Source organism: Malaya genurostris, chromosome 2 (assembly GCF_030247185.1).
Source record: "Malaya genurostris strain Urasoe2022 chromosome 2, Malgen_1.1, whole genome shotgun sequence".
NCBI lineage: Eukaryota > Metazoa > Arthropoda > Insecta > Diptera > Culicidae > Malaya > Malaya genurostris.
Window position 1 is genome coordinate 60972599 of NC_080571.1, and position 18230 is coordinate 60990828.

General features: G+C 36.0%; 2 protein-coding genes across 4 annotated transcripts in view; both read right to left on the minus strand.

Annotated features, from left to right (window-relative positions):
• Positions 1–290: 290 nt before the first annotated feature.
• Positions 291–1957, minus strand: LOC131430440 (uncharacterized). The gene is made up of 3 exons (XM_058595441.1): positions 1764–1957; positions 1542–1697; positions 291–1481 (listed from the first exon to the last, which is right to left on the minus strand). The coding sequence occupies exons 1-3, from the start codon at positions 1876–1878 to the stop codon at positions 1078–1080; spliced, it is 675 nt and encodes a 224-aa protein (XP_058451424.1). The 5' UTR covers positions 1879–1957; the 3' UTR covers positions 291–1077.
• A 10118-nt stretch (positions 1958–12075) lies between these two features.
• LOC131428556 (MFS-type transporter SLC18B1-like) overlaps positions 12076–18230 on the minus strand; it is a 31600-nt gene continuing 25445 nt past the window's right edge. Inside the window, exons 6-8 of one of the 3 annotated variants that reach the window (XM_058592601.1) lie at positions 13162–13482; positions 12690–12818; positions 12076–12623 (exon numbers count right to left, since the gene is read on the minus strand). In XM_058592601.1, the coding sequence (XP_058448584.1) occupies positions 12536–12623; positions 12690–12818; positions 13162–13482 (538 nt within the window). In that variant the 3' untranslated portion in view covers positions 12076–12535. Of the gene's footprint in view, positions 12624–12689; positions 12819–12883; positions 13076–13139; positions 13483–18230 lie in introns of those variants that run through there. The other 2 variants (XM_058592603.1, XM_058592602.1) reach the window with 2 other exon arrangements.

The following is an 18230-nucleotide window of genomic DNA, read 5'->3' on the forward strand; positions in this document are numbered from 1 at the left end:
TTTGTATAAAAAAAGATCTTGAATTCAATAATAAATAACTGAAAAACAGGCAATTGTCTTTGTTCCAATTCTATCTGAAGCAAGCTTTATATCGACATGCCGGATGTGTAATTTTTTCGCACCCTCTCATTCTGCTACTAACACGTAAGGCGATAGCACCCAGGAGACATCGTTGTATTGATGAAATGTCATCATAGACAGTTGTGGAGATAGGAGCTTGCGAGCGCTTTTTGACGATCATTATTATAGCAATACATATAGTTAAACAATCAATTTTTCTGGATAAAATATTCTTAAGAAAGCAGGAAGGTTTTTAAAGTTTTGTGTGAAAATGATCAGAATCGATGAATATTGATGCAGAAACCTGCCGTATGATCTCTGTTCGGATTAAGTACATTGTTTTGATTCTGATTGAATTCCAAACGACATGCGAACATAATGCGAGTTTTACACGTGAGAGAATTGTTCCATTTTTGTAGTTGACAAATTTCTGCAATAGACAAGAGAGCAGTTTTTTTCTTCTTCTGGAAAAACAAGTGGGATGTTTTATGAGATTGAGGCAAACAGTGAAGTATTTGGCAGTAGTGAGTCCCTTATCTTCAACGTAAAGCAAATTTTAAGCAAATATACAGGCCTGCTATGTGTGACCGGGCAAACCTACAATCGATTGATCTGTTATCACAAATTTATTTATTTAATGCTACATTAAATCAAGAGTTTATTATTTAAGTTTTACAATTATCTAAATAAATTTATAAAGTTATCTTAATGTTGGGTAAAATACTCGCATTATTCTAATCATTTTTTATAAGAGAAATTGTCACGATTAACCAAAATAAATTCTACAAATCTTCTTGTATACGTATATAAAATTTATGATTTATAATACATATACATATTACTGAAAATGCTATAACATTTAACATTTCTCAAATATTCAACTAAGTTCATACTATAAAAAAGCAGTGATGGTTATCCTAGTTATCACATTTTCTGTTTCCGTATAAATATACCTAAGCTTATCAAATCAGTCTTCTGGTTCCACACGAGATTCATCTCACAACTTCCGTTCGCTGATCACTCTTCATCATCCGGAGGTTTCGGTTTCTCCAGAACAGAATCCAACCAATTCTCTAAACTGTCATCGGCGTCATCCGACGACTGGAGTCGATTGTTGGATCGGTCAATGTTCGCCACATAATCGCAGCTGATGGTGGCCGAGCAGAAGGAAAAATTCGAAATGTAACAATATTGTCCTGGCCACACAAAGGGTACTTTTCGGTGATGGTACCGTAGAAGCAGATGGTGAACGGAGATTGACTTGTGCTGTTTGAGATTTTTTTTCAGCACTTTCCGGACCTTCACCGTGAAAATGTAATCGAGTTGATGGTTTTCATCGCTGATATCCTCGGCGATACTTTCGGGCAAGTGACATTCCATATTGAATATGTAGGTTCCACGTGTTAGCTTGATTGCAGTTTCTGAAAACCAACGGCACGTGATTAGCAAATAACTATTTCTATAGTTAACATTTATCTTACCGTTTTCCCCTAGCAATCCTATTGTGGTCTCCGATTTGTTTGTATTATTCCGGGTTTGATTCCTAACGGAATCGTTATCCGGATCGTCGATGTAGTGGCCAAACATGCTAGTTTCAGTATTCTGCTGGTTTTCGCACGATACACCCAACGCAAGTTCTGAACCAATAATTTCGTAACGTTATCGATATGAGAGTATCGCCTGAATCGAACGTCATGACTCACCTTTAATCCACATTGCTTTGTGACATGAGAGCTCGACGGATAAGTGCAGCCGTTCACCACAATAAAACAGCTCGGCCCTGTTATACGGGAAAATAATTTCACAGGAAAATCCCATTGCACTTTGCAAACACCGAACGCGAAATTCTACTACAACAAGAATCGACACGTTGAGTCTTTCACTTTCACTGTGTGACTAAATTCTATTTACGCTGTTTACCGGCAAGTGCGGGCGCTTATATTATCTTAAATCAAAGCGTGGAGCTCGCTCGAGAGAGTGAACGCATGTGATCTAGCGTTGAAATGAGAGTATCAATAGATACACAGAGAGGATGGTGATTTTTGCCTTTTTTCCTGGCGATTTATCGCAAATATAGATAACACGAAACGAAGCGTATAATGCTGGTAACATCTGTTTACCCGAACAGTTGATTATGGTGTTATCGAAAAATCATCGCGCTGAAATCGAGTAACTTCTAAAACGATATCAATGTGTACATAGTTAGGTTGCCAATCAGACTACCGCTTCACTATGATACGTTACTAGGGCAAACAAATTACATGATTATCTTGCATGCAATGTGCTTCAGTTGTTTTATAGATTACATGCAAGATATTGTATTCCAAATGGTCGGTGTTAAGTCAAATCGGACAAAGTGAAACGATTCATTTGTCCGTTTCAATTACAGACAATTGAAAAAATAGTTTTCCATCGTTATTATTTGAATTAGTGAACAATAACCAAATAGACTTGTTATAAGTTCCTAGTGAAAACGGTGTTAGTCGGTTTGTGCTTTTTCCTCACGGAGGTTTTTTGCACAATATCAAAACGGTGATTCACCGGCTCACGAAGGTCAGACCTTGGTGGCTGCTCTTGTTTTAGGATTATAAGCTAAGTATTATTTTCTTCAATCCCTTTCGTCTTTCAATTTACTATAATATTTTGTCCCCAAACGATCCTTTTCCGTATCTGCACGGATACAATTCCGTGACATGGTAAATCGTCTTGAAATTGACCCCCCTCATCCCGATGTTGAAATGGAAACTGCTTTCAAAAACATTAAGACTCGAATTAAAAACTATCCTGATGGACTCGCACTTCCGGCCACGCCTAATGCGGTCTATTTTCGGACCAAGTCAAACGAAAAAAATGAAATATTCTAAAAATATCGCGTGACCTGACTTCGCGATACAATACCTCAGGGTCTTGTTTACCAGCTCAAAACAGGCTAATGAGCTTGTTCAAAAGGATTCTTTTACGCTGGAGTACCGCGTCTGCGTGCCAGCTCGCGAAGTAGAAATCGACGGTGTTTGACTTGCGAGGACATTCTTAACTACGGGGCGGGTTGTTTTAGGGACCCCTCACTTAAGAACGTCAGGAAAACTTAATTTCGAGATGGAATTTCCACGACTTCCCGGGACTACAAAATCCCCAACCATCCCTGAAAATCTACCGGAGAATCAACTAGGTGCTGGACCTATCAAGTTCCCTGATGCTGTGGACTGGATTTTTACAACTTTCAATATTTCTGACCCTCTTAAAGCATTTTAATTGCTTTTATGCCAACAGTAAAAACATATTTAAAGCAAATTGGCCCCTTCTCTCAGCGATTGTATCCTTCGATGGCTAAATCATCCACCGAGGTCACGGATCTAATCACTGTTTTACAGTGGAATTGCAGAAGTATCGTTCCAAAAATAGATTATTTTTAATTTCTAGTAAATAATCTGAAATGTGACGTATTTGCATTGTGCGAAACTTGGCTAACTTCTGAAATATCCTTAAACTTCCACGATTTTAACATTATTCACCTGGATCGAGATGATCTCTACGAAGGAGTACTTTTGGGGATCAAAAGGTGCTACCTTTTTTTATCGAATTAACCTTCCCTCGATTTCAGGTATTGAAGTTGTCGCATGTCATGTTACAATCAAAGGCAAGGACCTTTGCATTGCTTCCATCTACATTCCCCCAAGAGCCTCGGTTGGACATCGGCGGCTCAGTGATATCATAGAGCTCCTTCCTGCACCGACGTTGGTTCTAGGAGACTTTAACTCACACGGTACGGGATGGGGCTGTCTTCGCGACGATAACAGATCAGCTATGATCCATGATATTTGCGACAACTTCAATATGACAATATTGAATACGGGAGAAATGACACGAATTCCTGCACCACCAGCAAGACCAAATGCGCTGGATTTATCCCTTTGCTCGACATCGCTACTGTTGGATTGCAAATGGAAGGTTATCCCCGATCCCACGGTAGCGATCATCTACCTATCGTAATTTCAATCGCCAGCTGATTAAGACCATCGGAGACAATCAATGTTTCGTATGTCCTCACACGAAATATTGATTGGAAATATTACGCAAATTCGATGTCTGAGAAACTGGAAACAACACAAGAACTTCCTCCGGAGGAACAGTACACGTTTTTGGCTGGCTTGATTCTCGACTCCGCGATTCAAGCTCAGACGAAACGTGTACCTGGCGCGAAAACTAACATCCGTCCTCCCAATCCGTGGTGGGACAAAGAGTGCTCATCACAGAACGCGGAAAGAACCTCAACGTTCAAACAGTTTAGATCCAATGGAACACCTGATAATTACCATAATTACGCAACGTTAGACACGCAAATGAAGAACTTAATTAAAGCAAAAAAACGCGGTTGACGGATTAACAAAAGAAACATCGATGAGCACTCTTTGGAACATAGCCCGACGAATGCGCAACCAAAACACCACGAACGAAAGCGAGGAATATTCTAACCGCTGGATATTCGATTTCGCTAAAAAAGTATGCCCAGACTCTGCTCCGGATCAGAAGATCTCTCGCGCCGCGACATCAAATACAAACGAAACACCTTTTTTCGATGGTAGAGTTCTCACTTGCGCTCTTGTCATGTAACAATAAAGCTCCGGGTTTAGACAAAATCAAATTGAACTTGTTGAAAAATTTGCCTGACTCTGCCAAAAGACGCTAATTGAATTTATTCAATAAATTTCTTGAGGATAATATTGTCCCACATGACTGGAGACAAGTAAGAGTTATCTCCATTAAAAAATCAGGGAAACCAGCCTCCGATCACAATTCGTGTCGGTCGATTGTTATGCTTTCCTGTATTCGGAAATTGTTCGAAAAAATGATTCTGTTCCGTCTAGATAATTGGGTCGAGACTAATGGCTTACTTTCAGAAAAAAGGGCAAAGGAACGAACGATTGTCTTGCGTTGCTCTCAACAGAAATTCAAACTATATTATATATATATATATATATATATATATATATATATATATATATATATATATATATATATATATATATTTATATATATATTTATATATATGTATATATATATATATATATATATATATATATATATATATATATATATATATATATATATATATATATATATATATATATTTATATATATATATATATATATATATATATATATATATATATATATATATATATATATATATATATATATATATATTTACCATTGTTACTAATGTATTTGTAAACAATAAAACATCAGCGCTGGCTAACGATACCACACACTGAGCTTCTTTACACAAGCTCACAATCGACCTTGAGAACGGATTAATTCGAATTATCACTCGACCGCACTGATGATGACAATAGAATACGGAATGAAACAATTCACCGTACTGTTGGAGAAACGTGAAATCACGTCCAATTGGCCCGATATTTACAGTGGAACTGTTTTGAACTGGTTAACGAGATCCTAAGGTTATCTAGACGCGCTTCGGTAATATTCTGAGCAGTAGAGTTCTGCTTGGTCAGGTCTTTTGATAATTGGAGAACTGGGAATGCGAACCCATCGGGATAGTTCTCAATGCGAGATTGTTTGATTTTTTTTGGTTCAATGGAATTTCTTTTGAAAAATCACTGAGAATTGCAATCATTTATAATCGACTGCAAATCTCAGTGACAGAAAACCTCTTGCTCATCGCTGCCCATTCATAGATCTATAGCATGTTCTTTTAGTATCAATACCGTGAGAAACTGGTTAATACGACTGGGATTGACAATTGATCAAAACAATTGTCAATTCCCAGTCGAAACGATTCTACTAATATACTCAACGTAACAGACTAAATTTCAAACAATTAATTTAACAACGATGATAATCAGAGTGCGGTGAAGGATCCAAGAGTTTGACGTGCTAAGAAGAGAAAGAATTCAAATACCTTTCTAAAGAGAAAGGCAAAAATGCATGTTTCGTTTTTAATTTGCGGGGAACCAAGCAATTTTGTTGCAGTCATTCTGGGGTTTTAAATCTAATACATTGTGTAACAATACTGTTTTGAGTGTGTAGCAGCCCTCTAAGAAAAAAAAAACGTCCAACGGAGGTCCTCGGTTGGTCCTATGGATGTCCAATGAATCGTCCAACGGAAGGCCGATTCGGGACTAACCGTTTTAATAGTGGGAAACTGCACCAGAATGCTACGAGCATATTCTAAATGATTAGTTGAATCTAAATATTAAACAAGAAATTCCACATTTTCTGCTGTTACTTGAGGGAGTTTCCATTTTTTGCCTTTCTTAGGGCATATTCAGGAGTGTTCTAGTTCTAGATGCATAATTTATGTCAGTTTTAAAATTTAAATCTAGAAATTATAACAAAATAAACTGGTAGTCCCAGCAGCGTTTTATCTGTGTTTCAAATATAGAAAAAATAGAATGGCAATGTATACCAGTTTTAAATTTGACAGTAGAACTGGTCGAATAAATAAAACTAAAACGGATTGCTGGGGATACGTTTGTTTCAGTTTCATTTACATTATAGACCACCCATATGAATCTTGCAGCTGCTGAGTTTGCTCTTATATTGTAAGGCTATGCAATCGCTGTTGAAACCGACTTTACAACCGAGGCCCGGAGGACCGAGTATCATATACTATTCGACTCAGTTCATCGAGATCACAAAATGTCTGTGTGTGTATGTGTGTATATGATAAATAATGTCACTCAATTTTCTCAGGCTGAACCGATTTTCACAAACTTAGATTCAAATAAAAGGTCTCATAGTCTTATACAATTTTCTTAAATTACATATAGATCCGACTTCCGGTTCCGGAATTTCAAGGAAATATGTGCGAACTTACTAAAAAATGCGCACTCAATTTTCTCGGAAATTTCTTAACCGATTTTCACAAACTAAGAAGCAAATAAAAGATCTTCTTTCTTTCTTTCGAGAAGGTGATCCAGATCCGACTTCGGGTTCCGATATTACAGTGCAATTAGTGAAAATTTTCAATTTCATGAGTAGTTTTTCAGAAGCGATGGTGAAACGAGGTGCATATTTTTATGCAATTTTATCAAGATCCGACTTCCGGTTCCGAAATTATAGGGCGATGAGTGTCAAAACATTCGAATCGTCATTCAAAATGACGATGCAAAACTAGTACGCGACGTTATGTTCGGTTTTGTTCCATTCGTAGCGTGCTTTGTTCAATTTCGTGTAGCGTGCAGGGTTGTCAAATTTAAATCTATATTTTTTAGGTGAAAAATATGTAAGTTTGTAAATCTTTCATTCAATTTGTATCTACTTGTTAGTATCATCACAAAATCATGAAAACGATTCTTTTCTATAAAAGTACACTTATTGTCTTTCTCATATACAAAGTTCATGCAATCCCTTAAAAAATTGACTAGTGAAAATTGGCCCAGAGGGCCAAGTGTTCATGTCATTCGACACAGATCATCAAGCTGAGCAATGTATGTGTCTGTGCGTGTATGTGTGTGAGAATGTGTCGAATAATGTCACTCATAAAATAAAAAATCTCTTTATTTTAGCCTGTTTGTAGAAATCGCTCAAATCATTTCTGAGAAAATTGAGTGAGTCTCGTTGTAAACTTTTTGACGACTATTTCCGGTACTTCTGGAACCGGGAACATGGAACCAGTTTCAAACAGAGTCTGTTCTGGTATTCAGCGGCTGAGTGAGAAAAATTGTATATCGTCCAGCTAAATCAGTGGTGGCAGCCCCACCCACGAGATCGTCCTAGTGCTAATAAACCATCCGTAAAATATAGTTATTGCAAATAATGTAGGAGAGAATACGACCCGTAACAATCGGCATAGATCTACGCGACGAAATAAGAAGTACGATTTTAAACTTGGAACAAGGAACTGCAAGTCACTAGGTTTTGCAGGCAGCGACAGGATAATATACGACCAGCTAATCTCTGAGAAAATTAAGGGGCATTATTTTCATTTTTTGGTTCATATCAACCTATGAATCTGGAACCGGTAGACGGATCCCAATGAAATTCAGGAATTTTGTATGGAACCATAAGATTTTGCATTTGAATTTGAATATGTGAAAAGCGCCTCGGCCATTTCCGAGAATGATAAGTAACAATATTTGTGAAACATACACACACAGACATATGAGAACGTTTAAATTGAATTTTTAAATCTATTGTTTTTGGTTTATACTATTATAGTATATGCTGTATACTAGAGCTCTTGAAAAAGCATTCATTTTTTCCATTGTTTGGAGTGTCCAATTGAATACCTAAAACTTTTTCTTGGACATCATTTGTGTATAATCAACCGATTCAAAATTACAACGATTCGAAGAAAGTGCGTAGACATGTACGAGAAAAATGTGCGGATAGAAAAGGGTGCGGTTTGTCGGTTGCGTTTCAGAATGATGCAAAAAGCCTTCGGTGATAATTGTATGTCACGAGCAAGCGTTTTTGATTGGTACAAGTTGTTCAAAAAGGGTCAAGAGCGCCTTGACGACGAACCGCGTCCAGGACAACCATCAATATCAACTGATAATGAACACGTCAATAAAATCAAGAAATTGGTGCTCGGAAATCGACGATTTATAGTCAGGAACCTTACTGAGATCGTTGGAGTATCGGAAGGATCAGTAGAAACCAATATCATTTGGACCTAAGAATAGTGAATGCACGATTGGTATCAAAATCTTCAATCAATCAATCAACTCTTCGTGATTTGTTCACCAAAAATTCAACCAATATCGTTCCGCAACCACCGTATTCTCCTGATTAAACTCCGTGTGACTTCTGGCTAATCAGAAAACTCAAACGACTGCTCCGGGGAAATCGTTTTGTGTTAATTGAAGACATCAAACGTGAAGCGTTACGCTCATTGATAACTATTCCGGAATTTGACTTTAACAACTGTTTCGAGGATTGCAAAAAACGTTGGCACAAGTGTATTGGGGCCGGGGGGATTACATTGAGGGGAACGAAATAGATTTGGAAGAATAAATAAAGAATTTTGAAATTATGAAGTTTTACTATTTTTTACCCACTGTAGAACACTTGATCCAAGGTCACATTTCCCAATCGTGTCCAACTTTGTCGAAATCGATTCAGTTATCTCTGAGAAAATTATTCGAATGAAAAAAGGATGGTTTGTCTGTCACGTCACTTATTCGATTACAACTTCGAAACCGGCGATGGTCGCCAAGAGCTATCATAATTTAAACAATTTTCGAATTCACGACTTTTCATCACGACAACGTTCGGCCATATGTCACGAATTTTCAACCAAAGAAATATCGCTAAACAGTTAATCGAAAGATTCGATGCTAAATTTTCACTACGCTTCAGTTCGACACCGAAGTGATACGTGCAAGATTTAATTATTATATTTTTATCAATAAAAAAATCTCTACTGAATAATTTCACACCTGAACCGTAACAGAGAAATAATGACTGTATAATGTAATAAATAATGTACACACAGTAGGCCGAGTGTTTGCAAGGCGCGTTTGAATTGGCATAGCGGTAGTCTGCGCTTCTGTTACTTCTGCGTACGTTATTCAAGCTAAATGGCTTATGATTTTTAATCAGTTGCATAACATGCTTTGTGATTGTGATTTATTGTGCCGAATAAATTTCAACCACTATTGATCCACTTGTCAATCACCCTACGCGCACTGAATATTTTCAGAAAGGTTCAGTTTTTGTTTATCGGCGAATTTATTTATCATGTGTTATGCAAACAGTTGAGAAACAACGGATATGAAAATTCATTTCCCAAAAATCTTATGTTCGAGAAACATATCAGATATATTCAATGTGTGAACTTTTTTTCCTAAATATCATCGAGCAAATTGTTCGCTAGTGAACTTTTCACAACTGATTTTTGCCATGCGAGATCAGTTAGAATCGCGTTGTTCTAAAATCAGTACTGAACTATTCTGCTGTGAGTTTTCATAACTAGCTCCTATCCGGTGAAATCGTTTAGCCAATTAAGGCCAGGTTCTTCCGAACAATTTTTAAAATATCGAAAAAAAAAAATTTGTCTGTGAATTGCTAGAAAATACTCTTAGAAATGATATAAAATTAATCGCGAAGGAACACACGACCGAAAAGTTTGTAGCCGAAGGGGGGAATATGCGCGTTCAGACACGCTTAGTCACGAGAAAGAACTTTGGTCGACTTTTTCTTAATACTATGTTTTGTCAACTGTGTGTCACTCGTATTCCAAAACAGAAAATGAAACTGGTTTGCTTTTTGTTTTCTGACGATTGGTTTCCAAGGAAGAGCTACCATATTGAAAAAATAAAAATAATAAAATTTTTAATGGAGTTCAATATCTGTACTTTTATCTATAAATAGTATAATTTTGATATATTGTTTAAACAAAAAGTGAAATTTGAAAAAAAAAAAACATGTATATCCTGCATGTGAAACACACAAAGAAACAGCTTAATTGAATGGAAGAACCGAGCATGTTCAGCTGTGCTCGGGCGCCACGCCGTTCAATTGTAGTCATATTTCTATAGCAACCCCTCCGCCAGCTGTTTCAGCTCTGAATTAGTCTGTTTCTTCGTGCAACTTCACATGCAGGATAGTTTAATTGGATAAACGATTTTCCCGTATAGGAGGTTACTACGGGTTCGAACCCCGTCTCTGCGATAGCGTTTTCGCGGTTTTCATAACAAACAACATTTCCTCATTAGATATTGATAAAATTTAAAACTAACTAAAGGCGGCTCCACGTCTTAACAAGACTAAACAAATCATTGAAAGCATGTTTTATTTTACTTTTTAAGGCATTCTCAAGCTCGATAAAAACTAAAAACTGCACGAAACATTTTTTGAGAAGCGGATATTTTTCTTGTTGTGACGCGCTTTGAGCAAGTATCAATAATGAAAAATTTGTTATATGCAGGTTACATTCACATTACATTACAATCTGTTGTTTGTATGTTTTAACATTCGCTACGTGTTGCATTGCTGACGTTTTGTACTGCCTCAAATCAAAATGTAATGCGTTAGACTTAAAATTCTGTATTTATTTATCAATATGAAAAATACAGTACATTTGAGGGTAAACAGCAGTACGCAGTGTTTGGGTCGTAATTACAGTACAATACTGTAAAATACAGTACGGATACGAGCGTTAGGTAATCTGGAAGATTTGCTAATATCCTGCAAAAGTCGACTATGGCGAATCTTAGCTTTCTCTTGTCGGTGGCACCGTTTTTTTCTTTTGTCGATAATATTGCACAAATAATACCTGCATTGCACCTACGTAATATACTTTTTGTAAGTTTTGCTAAATTTTATCACTAAAAGAATTCTCTTTCTGAGTTTCTTTCGCAAACACGTTGAAGAGAAAATTATTTTTTTTTGCTTTTTCAAATTTCAAAAAAAAATTTCTTGGACTTGACGGGAATTCCAAATTGAAAAAATAGTCGAAAACTTTTAGCAATTTTCTTTTCTTTCGAGATATTACGTAACCGGAGCTCAGCCGCCTCATTCATTGAGAAGGAAATACAATTTTGCGAAGAAAAAGACATTTAAGATTTTCTTTTCTTGGGGAAAATTGTGATAAATTTATTCTGCCACCTGATTTCGGCTGCTGCTTAAGAGATTAATGTGAACTGGCAGGTAGCAATGGTAGTTCAGTTTGAGCTGCTAAAGCATTGATTAGCTGATAGCAAAACGCTAAAAAATGAATTAAAAAAATGATTTTACCCAAACCAAAACAACCTCAAATGTATGTTTTAAAATGCACAATCTGCCTTCACTCACTAGAACAAATACTGAGTCCAACAATTTTTGGGACTGTTGGTGATTGTATTTTAAATCGCTGGTCAACAAACAATTACCGTCATGTTTTCAACGTGTTATTTCTAGACACACTTTTCATTCGAAAAACCCTCATGCAGTCATCGTACCGGGGCGCCTCGTTCCGATTTTGGATTCCCAACAATCAGTCAGCTAATCGGCTGTCTAATTAAACGGGCAAAGGTTTCAATAATGGAATAAAAAAAACGCATCACCTTGTTTACATTATAAATAGCCTAATTTATTAGGACACTATCATTTTTTTATCTCCTTCCTTCATACTTTCACTGTAGTCTATAATTGTGCGAATTTTTATTCCCTGCCTCTTAGAAAAAAAAACCGCAAATACGATGAGCACTTGCCTGTCATGTAGATGCTCGCTTAAATAGATTCTATTTTTTTTCGATCAACAAATTATGAGTATGATAAGATTGCAGAGTTACACTGCGGTGAGTTGGAACGTTTCCTCGCTGAACCTTTGCTCATTTCGTGTGTAGTCTCATGTGTTTACTACGTGCTAGATATTCGTAACATGATCGCGGTTCGTAAATTGACAATAAGCTTACAAAGTCTTATGAGTAGCGTGTTGTTTTTTTTTTTGGTTTTAAATACACATATGTACATCTAGTTGAGCGGGACAGTATGGCGCGGGTAACTTAGAACGGAGGGTTGAACCTTAGGCGATAGTGTCCTGGTATGCTGCCGGTCTAGCATCGAAGCTGCCGTACCGTGGACCGTAGTGTGCGGCATTATTGGATTCTAGTCTGCGAAAAGAAATACTTGGTTGGATGTAACGGTCACCGCATCGACTATCAGAGTTCGAAACTTACTCCGTAACCGAACGAGCCCAGCGGCCCTGTTTACTGCTGTAGCTGTTGCTGAGGATCAGACTGTTGGCAGATAAACGCCAGGATTCTATGCTGATCGAATGTTGGCTTCCTATAAAGCCCGGCTTGTGTCTGGAAGCAAATAAAGCGAATATTAAAAATTTGTTCCTACTGGATGGAATTTGTCTTCAATCGTCAATCGAAACACTGGCTTTCACTGGTTAAATTTTATTGGAAACAAACGATTGATGACAATGTACAGACTAATGATAACGTATATTGTATATACGTTGGTGGGGTTAATATTTTCGTTTAGCTACATATGAATGAGTATAATTGTTCCAAACAACTATGTTTTACACTGAATGATAGGTAGGTGGGTGAAGAATCTGAAATAAGAGATGAAAATCGTGACCATGCGATGCAATCTATTCTGTGATGCAGTGAAAGTACCGTAAGTCGAACAGATACGTACCCCCGGGCGGTTATATCCAAGCTACTGCTGCGGCTAGCCGTGACACTGTCCGGCGGTTGACCATCCTGGATTTTGATGAGTGACTCTACCGAAATGTCCTTGTACCGAGACGAGGAACGATCGCACATAATGAACAGCAGAATGACGGTACCGACGATCAGCTGCAGTCCGACGATAAAAACGGTTGACCCACGGAATCCGATTGCATCGAACAGCAATCCGCTGACTGATGGGCCTACGAAGGCCCCGAAGGCGAACGTGGACGTCCAAAGACCGGAGACCAAACCGTACGTTTCGATGCTGTCCGGTAGGCCTTTGGCGCTGTTGAATGAAGTAGGCATGGTGAGTTAGCTAGTATTCATTCTGTTTCAATTATCACTTGATATGAGCGGATATTATTTCGTCTATGATTGTGTTGTGATGCTTGTTGTTCACAAGAGAATAACTCCACGGAGAACCCTACGATCATAAAATTGCGATATCGCAGCTTTACTTCCAGCTGTTTGATACCGATGATGATGTTCATGCATTAGCAATAAAACGCTTTTTAACATGAATTTAGTTTATAACAGGAGCGAAGGGGTTCAAACACACAGAACGCGCTGCGTTGAATGGCGCGTTTGAATTGCCGTCGCAAAATTCCAATTCCCAGCGGTTGATGCACCCAAGCTCATATAAATTGACTAAAATTATCAGTGCATAACTTTAGTTCAACCGTTTGAAGGCATCATCTTTCAATACTCATTTTAGGTAAATTTAATAATTTCGCTAATTTTCTCGCCCCTCTGGGCACTTTTGCTGATTAAAAACGTTTTTCTACATCAATCATTTCCGATCGAATCAGAAGTATTTTTTCAGAATTTAGATCTTTACTGATCTCGACTTGACATGATTATGATCATACAAAAATCAAAATCACTTAGAGATCAGATCAGTTCTGATTTCGTAATGATAGTTTATTCCTTGGTTAAGATCACTTGAAATCAGCAGTGATCGGTGGTTTTCCCAGCCCTAATGATATTACATGTCAATATAAAATACTGTTTATATTTTAACAACGATATTTATTTCATGAATCTCAACATACCGAACTTATTTCAAATAGATCATGACGTGTATCAGTAAGTATATTTTGATTATTTTCGCAAATCAATAACATTGTTCGAGTTGATTCAACTATTTGCAATGTCTAGAACAAATAAAACCGATTTATTTTTCAACTAACAGAATTTTGTTTCAATAACAACACCAGTTATTTCAACTAAAATATTTGTTGAAATTGGAAGGTATGTGTCCTCACTAATTGACAGCATTTTTTTTTTTAAACAGTTAAATTAGTTGTTTCATCCATCGTTTCTGCTAATCGAAAAACAAAAATGACAGTTTAGTTAAAACAACAATCGATTAGTTGTACCAAATTTTAACCAATCGAATTCAGAAAATCAACTAATATTCTGGTTGAAATGGGATCGCGGGTGGTTCCGTGTCGGTGGGTTTCAAAATTCAGATAATTTTATCACCACAGTATCACAGATAATAGACATCCAAGAAAAGTTTCCAAAGTGCGTAAGAAAGCTAACTGCCATTTAAAAAAGTTATCACCAAGCTGTGGTACTTGTGTCCAAGCTTTCATACAATGCACACCCAAGTAACATTTTTAATCTTAATAAATACTTGTAGCCAGTGCAGTAAAACTTCATTCAATTCAATTGAAACTGAATGTGGAACAATTTGACGATCTCTCCACTGCAGTAAACTTCAATCTGACACACACAATGTTTGCTGACGGCTCGAACGGGAGCATTCAGTTCATCGCTCGTTTCTCTTCAATCGAGGCTCAGTTTAACCACCGTCAGTTGATCTCTTGAAGTAACAAAATATCTCTTTCAATAGTGTGAGAGCGGCCTTCAAATGAGGTTCATGTAAACATTCGAATTGGTTCAAGATAAAAGATGAAAGACTAATCAGATAGCTGAAATGTCAATCACAGAATACACATAAATTAATTGTTTCCTCCTTCAGTTTTCATTTTCAATACTTTACTCCATTTATAATTCTATTCGTTCGTACTTGCTTACTACCAAGAGCGAAGGCACTGAAGCAGCTATACTACTTGGCACTTGAAACTGAGCAAGCAAAACTTCAAATGACTAGGTACGATTATTCAACTGACGATAAATCCTGGGAGCTTCACTTGAAAATGGCAGCAAAAGTCAAATGAATTAGTAGGCATACGCTGACGGTCAGCGGCCATAAATTTCATTTTCATCTTATATTATTCGATTGAGAATGAAATTTTACCGTACTGCTTGTAGCTATCTTCAATGTTACATAATAAATCTTGCATTAAAACTTTAAACTCCACGAAAGCCTACTGAAAACCTCTATAAGAGCATGTTCCTGCCAAGTGGACCATTCTTCATAAGGTTTATAAAGCAAAGTGAAGAATCATCATAAAGCTGGGTTAAAACTTCAAATTCAAGAAAATTTTGAAACCAGCTTTACGATCAACATAAAATTTATTTGGATGGAATAAATTCTACTATGAATAAACTGCTGTTTTGGTAATATTTTTCTTGATTATATGTGTGTCATATCTGCTTTGAATGCAATCAGTAACAATTTATTGGATTTTATTTACAAGTTTGAGACTTTTACCGAACATAAAAACTTCATGCGCTTTCATTTTTATCGTGAATGTATGGATAAAACTAAGAATTATAACTAATCGCCTTGAAATAAGTACGGTCTATGATTTATGAAAATTATTTTCTGTGATTTATTTTGTATAAAACTATTTCGTGGCGATAAAACTTGTGCATACGTTTTGAAAATGAATCATAAAAATCCATCATACTTCCTCGTTTTTGCATTCCGAAGTTTATTTGATGTCAATAAAGGCTACGGCAAAGAACAATATAATGGCAGCCATGAAATTTTATTTAATGCAAATTACTTTTAATCTAAGAAGCAATAAATCAAATAGCCCACAACAGGAGTGTCATAAATGTTCTTTAGAACCCTCAAATTTGCTCTGAGTGGAACTGTCATTCAATGAACACGCACACACACAAATCTAGATTTATGAAAGAATTTTACTGACAATAATGTTTTAAAGAAAATTTTCTAAAGCAATATTAAGAGCGTTTGCATGGTTTTATTCTAGTACAAATTGACTTATTTTTAGTCCAGTTGTTAGTCTAGGTAAAAGGTTTTATAGAAGCTTTAAAAACTATGATATTACTTGTCAAAAGCGACACTTATTATAGTTGTTATAAAACAAGTAGTGATTGAACAATCAATTACAAAACTCCTATAAATTATAATCAAAACCATATGGCATTCGAATTGTTACTTGGGCAGTGATCCGAAACGGGAAATTTGCGTGACAAAAAATATTTTCACTATTTAGTATTAGTTTTTTGTAGTTGGTGTCTTCACAAAAGTTGCTTGAAATCAAATGGTGCTCCGTTGAATATAAAAATTTACTTATTTAGATTGAAATTTGAAAACTTATTTAGATTGAAATTTGAAATCTAACTCTCCTAATTGATCTCAAAATCGATTTTATTGTACAGAAAAGTTGTAGGAAATTTTATTTTGAGCAACTTTGCTGTAAAAAGCACTTCTCTAGCTTTTCATTTGATCGAGTTACATTAATTTTCTCGTGTTAAAGTAGGGTGGCTCCTGAAAAATCAGGAAAGTTGGAAAAGTTGTTTTCAGGAGAGTTATTGAACTAATTATTGCGCACAATTTTGCTGAACCAAGCTTACGATTTGAATAAAAATATTTGCGGTTTACTAATTTGCACCAGCTTGTTTGAATGGTTGTCGAGATAATGAAAATTTCTGTTCATAGATTTATCATGGCCAACTAGTTCGGAATAACATATTTACACAGTATCTCTAATCTAATGAAGTAGTTAATTTGGTAATAAATTAATTAAAATTGTTCAGCAAAAAATCTATTTTCTGCTGTAATTTTTGTGTGTCTCATTTCTCGAATGAACAATGTATGGAACACTTGTAGGACTAATTTGTAAGTATGTTGATACGTTAAGGCGTTTAGGAGTTATACAATGTTTTTGAGATTTTTGAAGGTATTTTTAAGACTAATTTGAATGAGTTACAAAAAATAACATCTTTCCAATTTCTTTTAAATTTTTACTTATATTATGACCTTTTAGGAACCGCATAGGATACATTTATATCGATCTGGCATCTAATGAATATTGATATTTGAAGGTTGATTAGTTTTTATGAAAAAACAATCATTACTTTTTACTGGTAGCTCATATGAAAAAGCTAACCTCAGCAAAATTGTGCGCAATAATTTGTTCAATAACTCTCCTGAAGATAAATTTTCCATAGAACGTTTCACAAAAAAAGTTAGAACAAAAAAGTGATTTTTCAGGAGCCACCTTACTTTTACTCGGGAAAATAGATGTAACTCGATCAAATGAAAAACTAGAGAGATGCTTTTTTCAATCTAAACAAGGACCACCCGTAGTAACTTTTTACACAAAAAGGAAATCTTTCGTTTCGGATGAATGTGTACTCACAACAAATAATTTAATTTTACAGGTGACCCAATCCTTCATACGATGCAATTCATGAAGACGTAATTTGTCAAATGACGGAAAATATCATTTGTAATGATTTAATATTGAATTAATTTTGCTTTGCTTAATTTTACTGGTTTCGACAGTAACTTGCATTCTGCCAGCAAGTGCAACTGTATAACATCATATGCACAGAAAGAAAAGATGAAACTTAGACGACATGTAAACTGATAGTACTATGAAATAGACATTAGTTGAAACGAAAATCTGATTTAAAACCATGATTGTTGTAAAATTACACTAAAATTCATTTAGTTTTTCATTGAACTAGACTGTATATTTACAAACCGCTTCGTTTTGTAATGTAAATTTGCATTCAATTGCCTGCTCCAAATATGTGCATGAAAACAAATGTAAAATCACAAAATATTTTTATCTGTTTGGATAAATTATCAGCAAAGCAGATAGGTGCTACACAGATAAAAATATTTTGTGATTTTACATTTAT

Bases quoted from the DNA above. Each gene is read 5' to 3' on its own strand.
- LOC131430440 (XM_058595441.1), bottom strand. From the start codon at position 1,878: ATGGGATTTTCCTGTGAAATTATTTTCCCGTATAACAGGGCCGAGCTG. The intron at 1,698-1,763 runs GTGAGTCATGAC...TTATTGGTTCAG, and splicing joins CAAAGCAATGTGGATTAAAG to AACTTGCGTTGGGTGTATCG. The intron at 1,482-1,541 runs GTAAGATAAATG...GTTGGTTTTCAG, and splicing joins AGGATTGCTAGGGGAAAACG to AAACTGCAATCAAGCTAACA.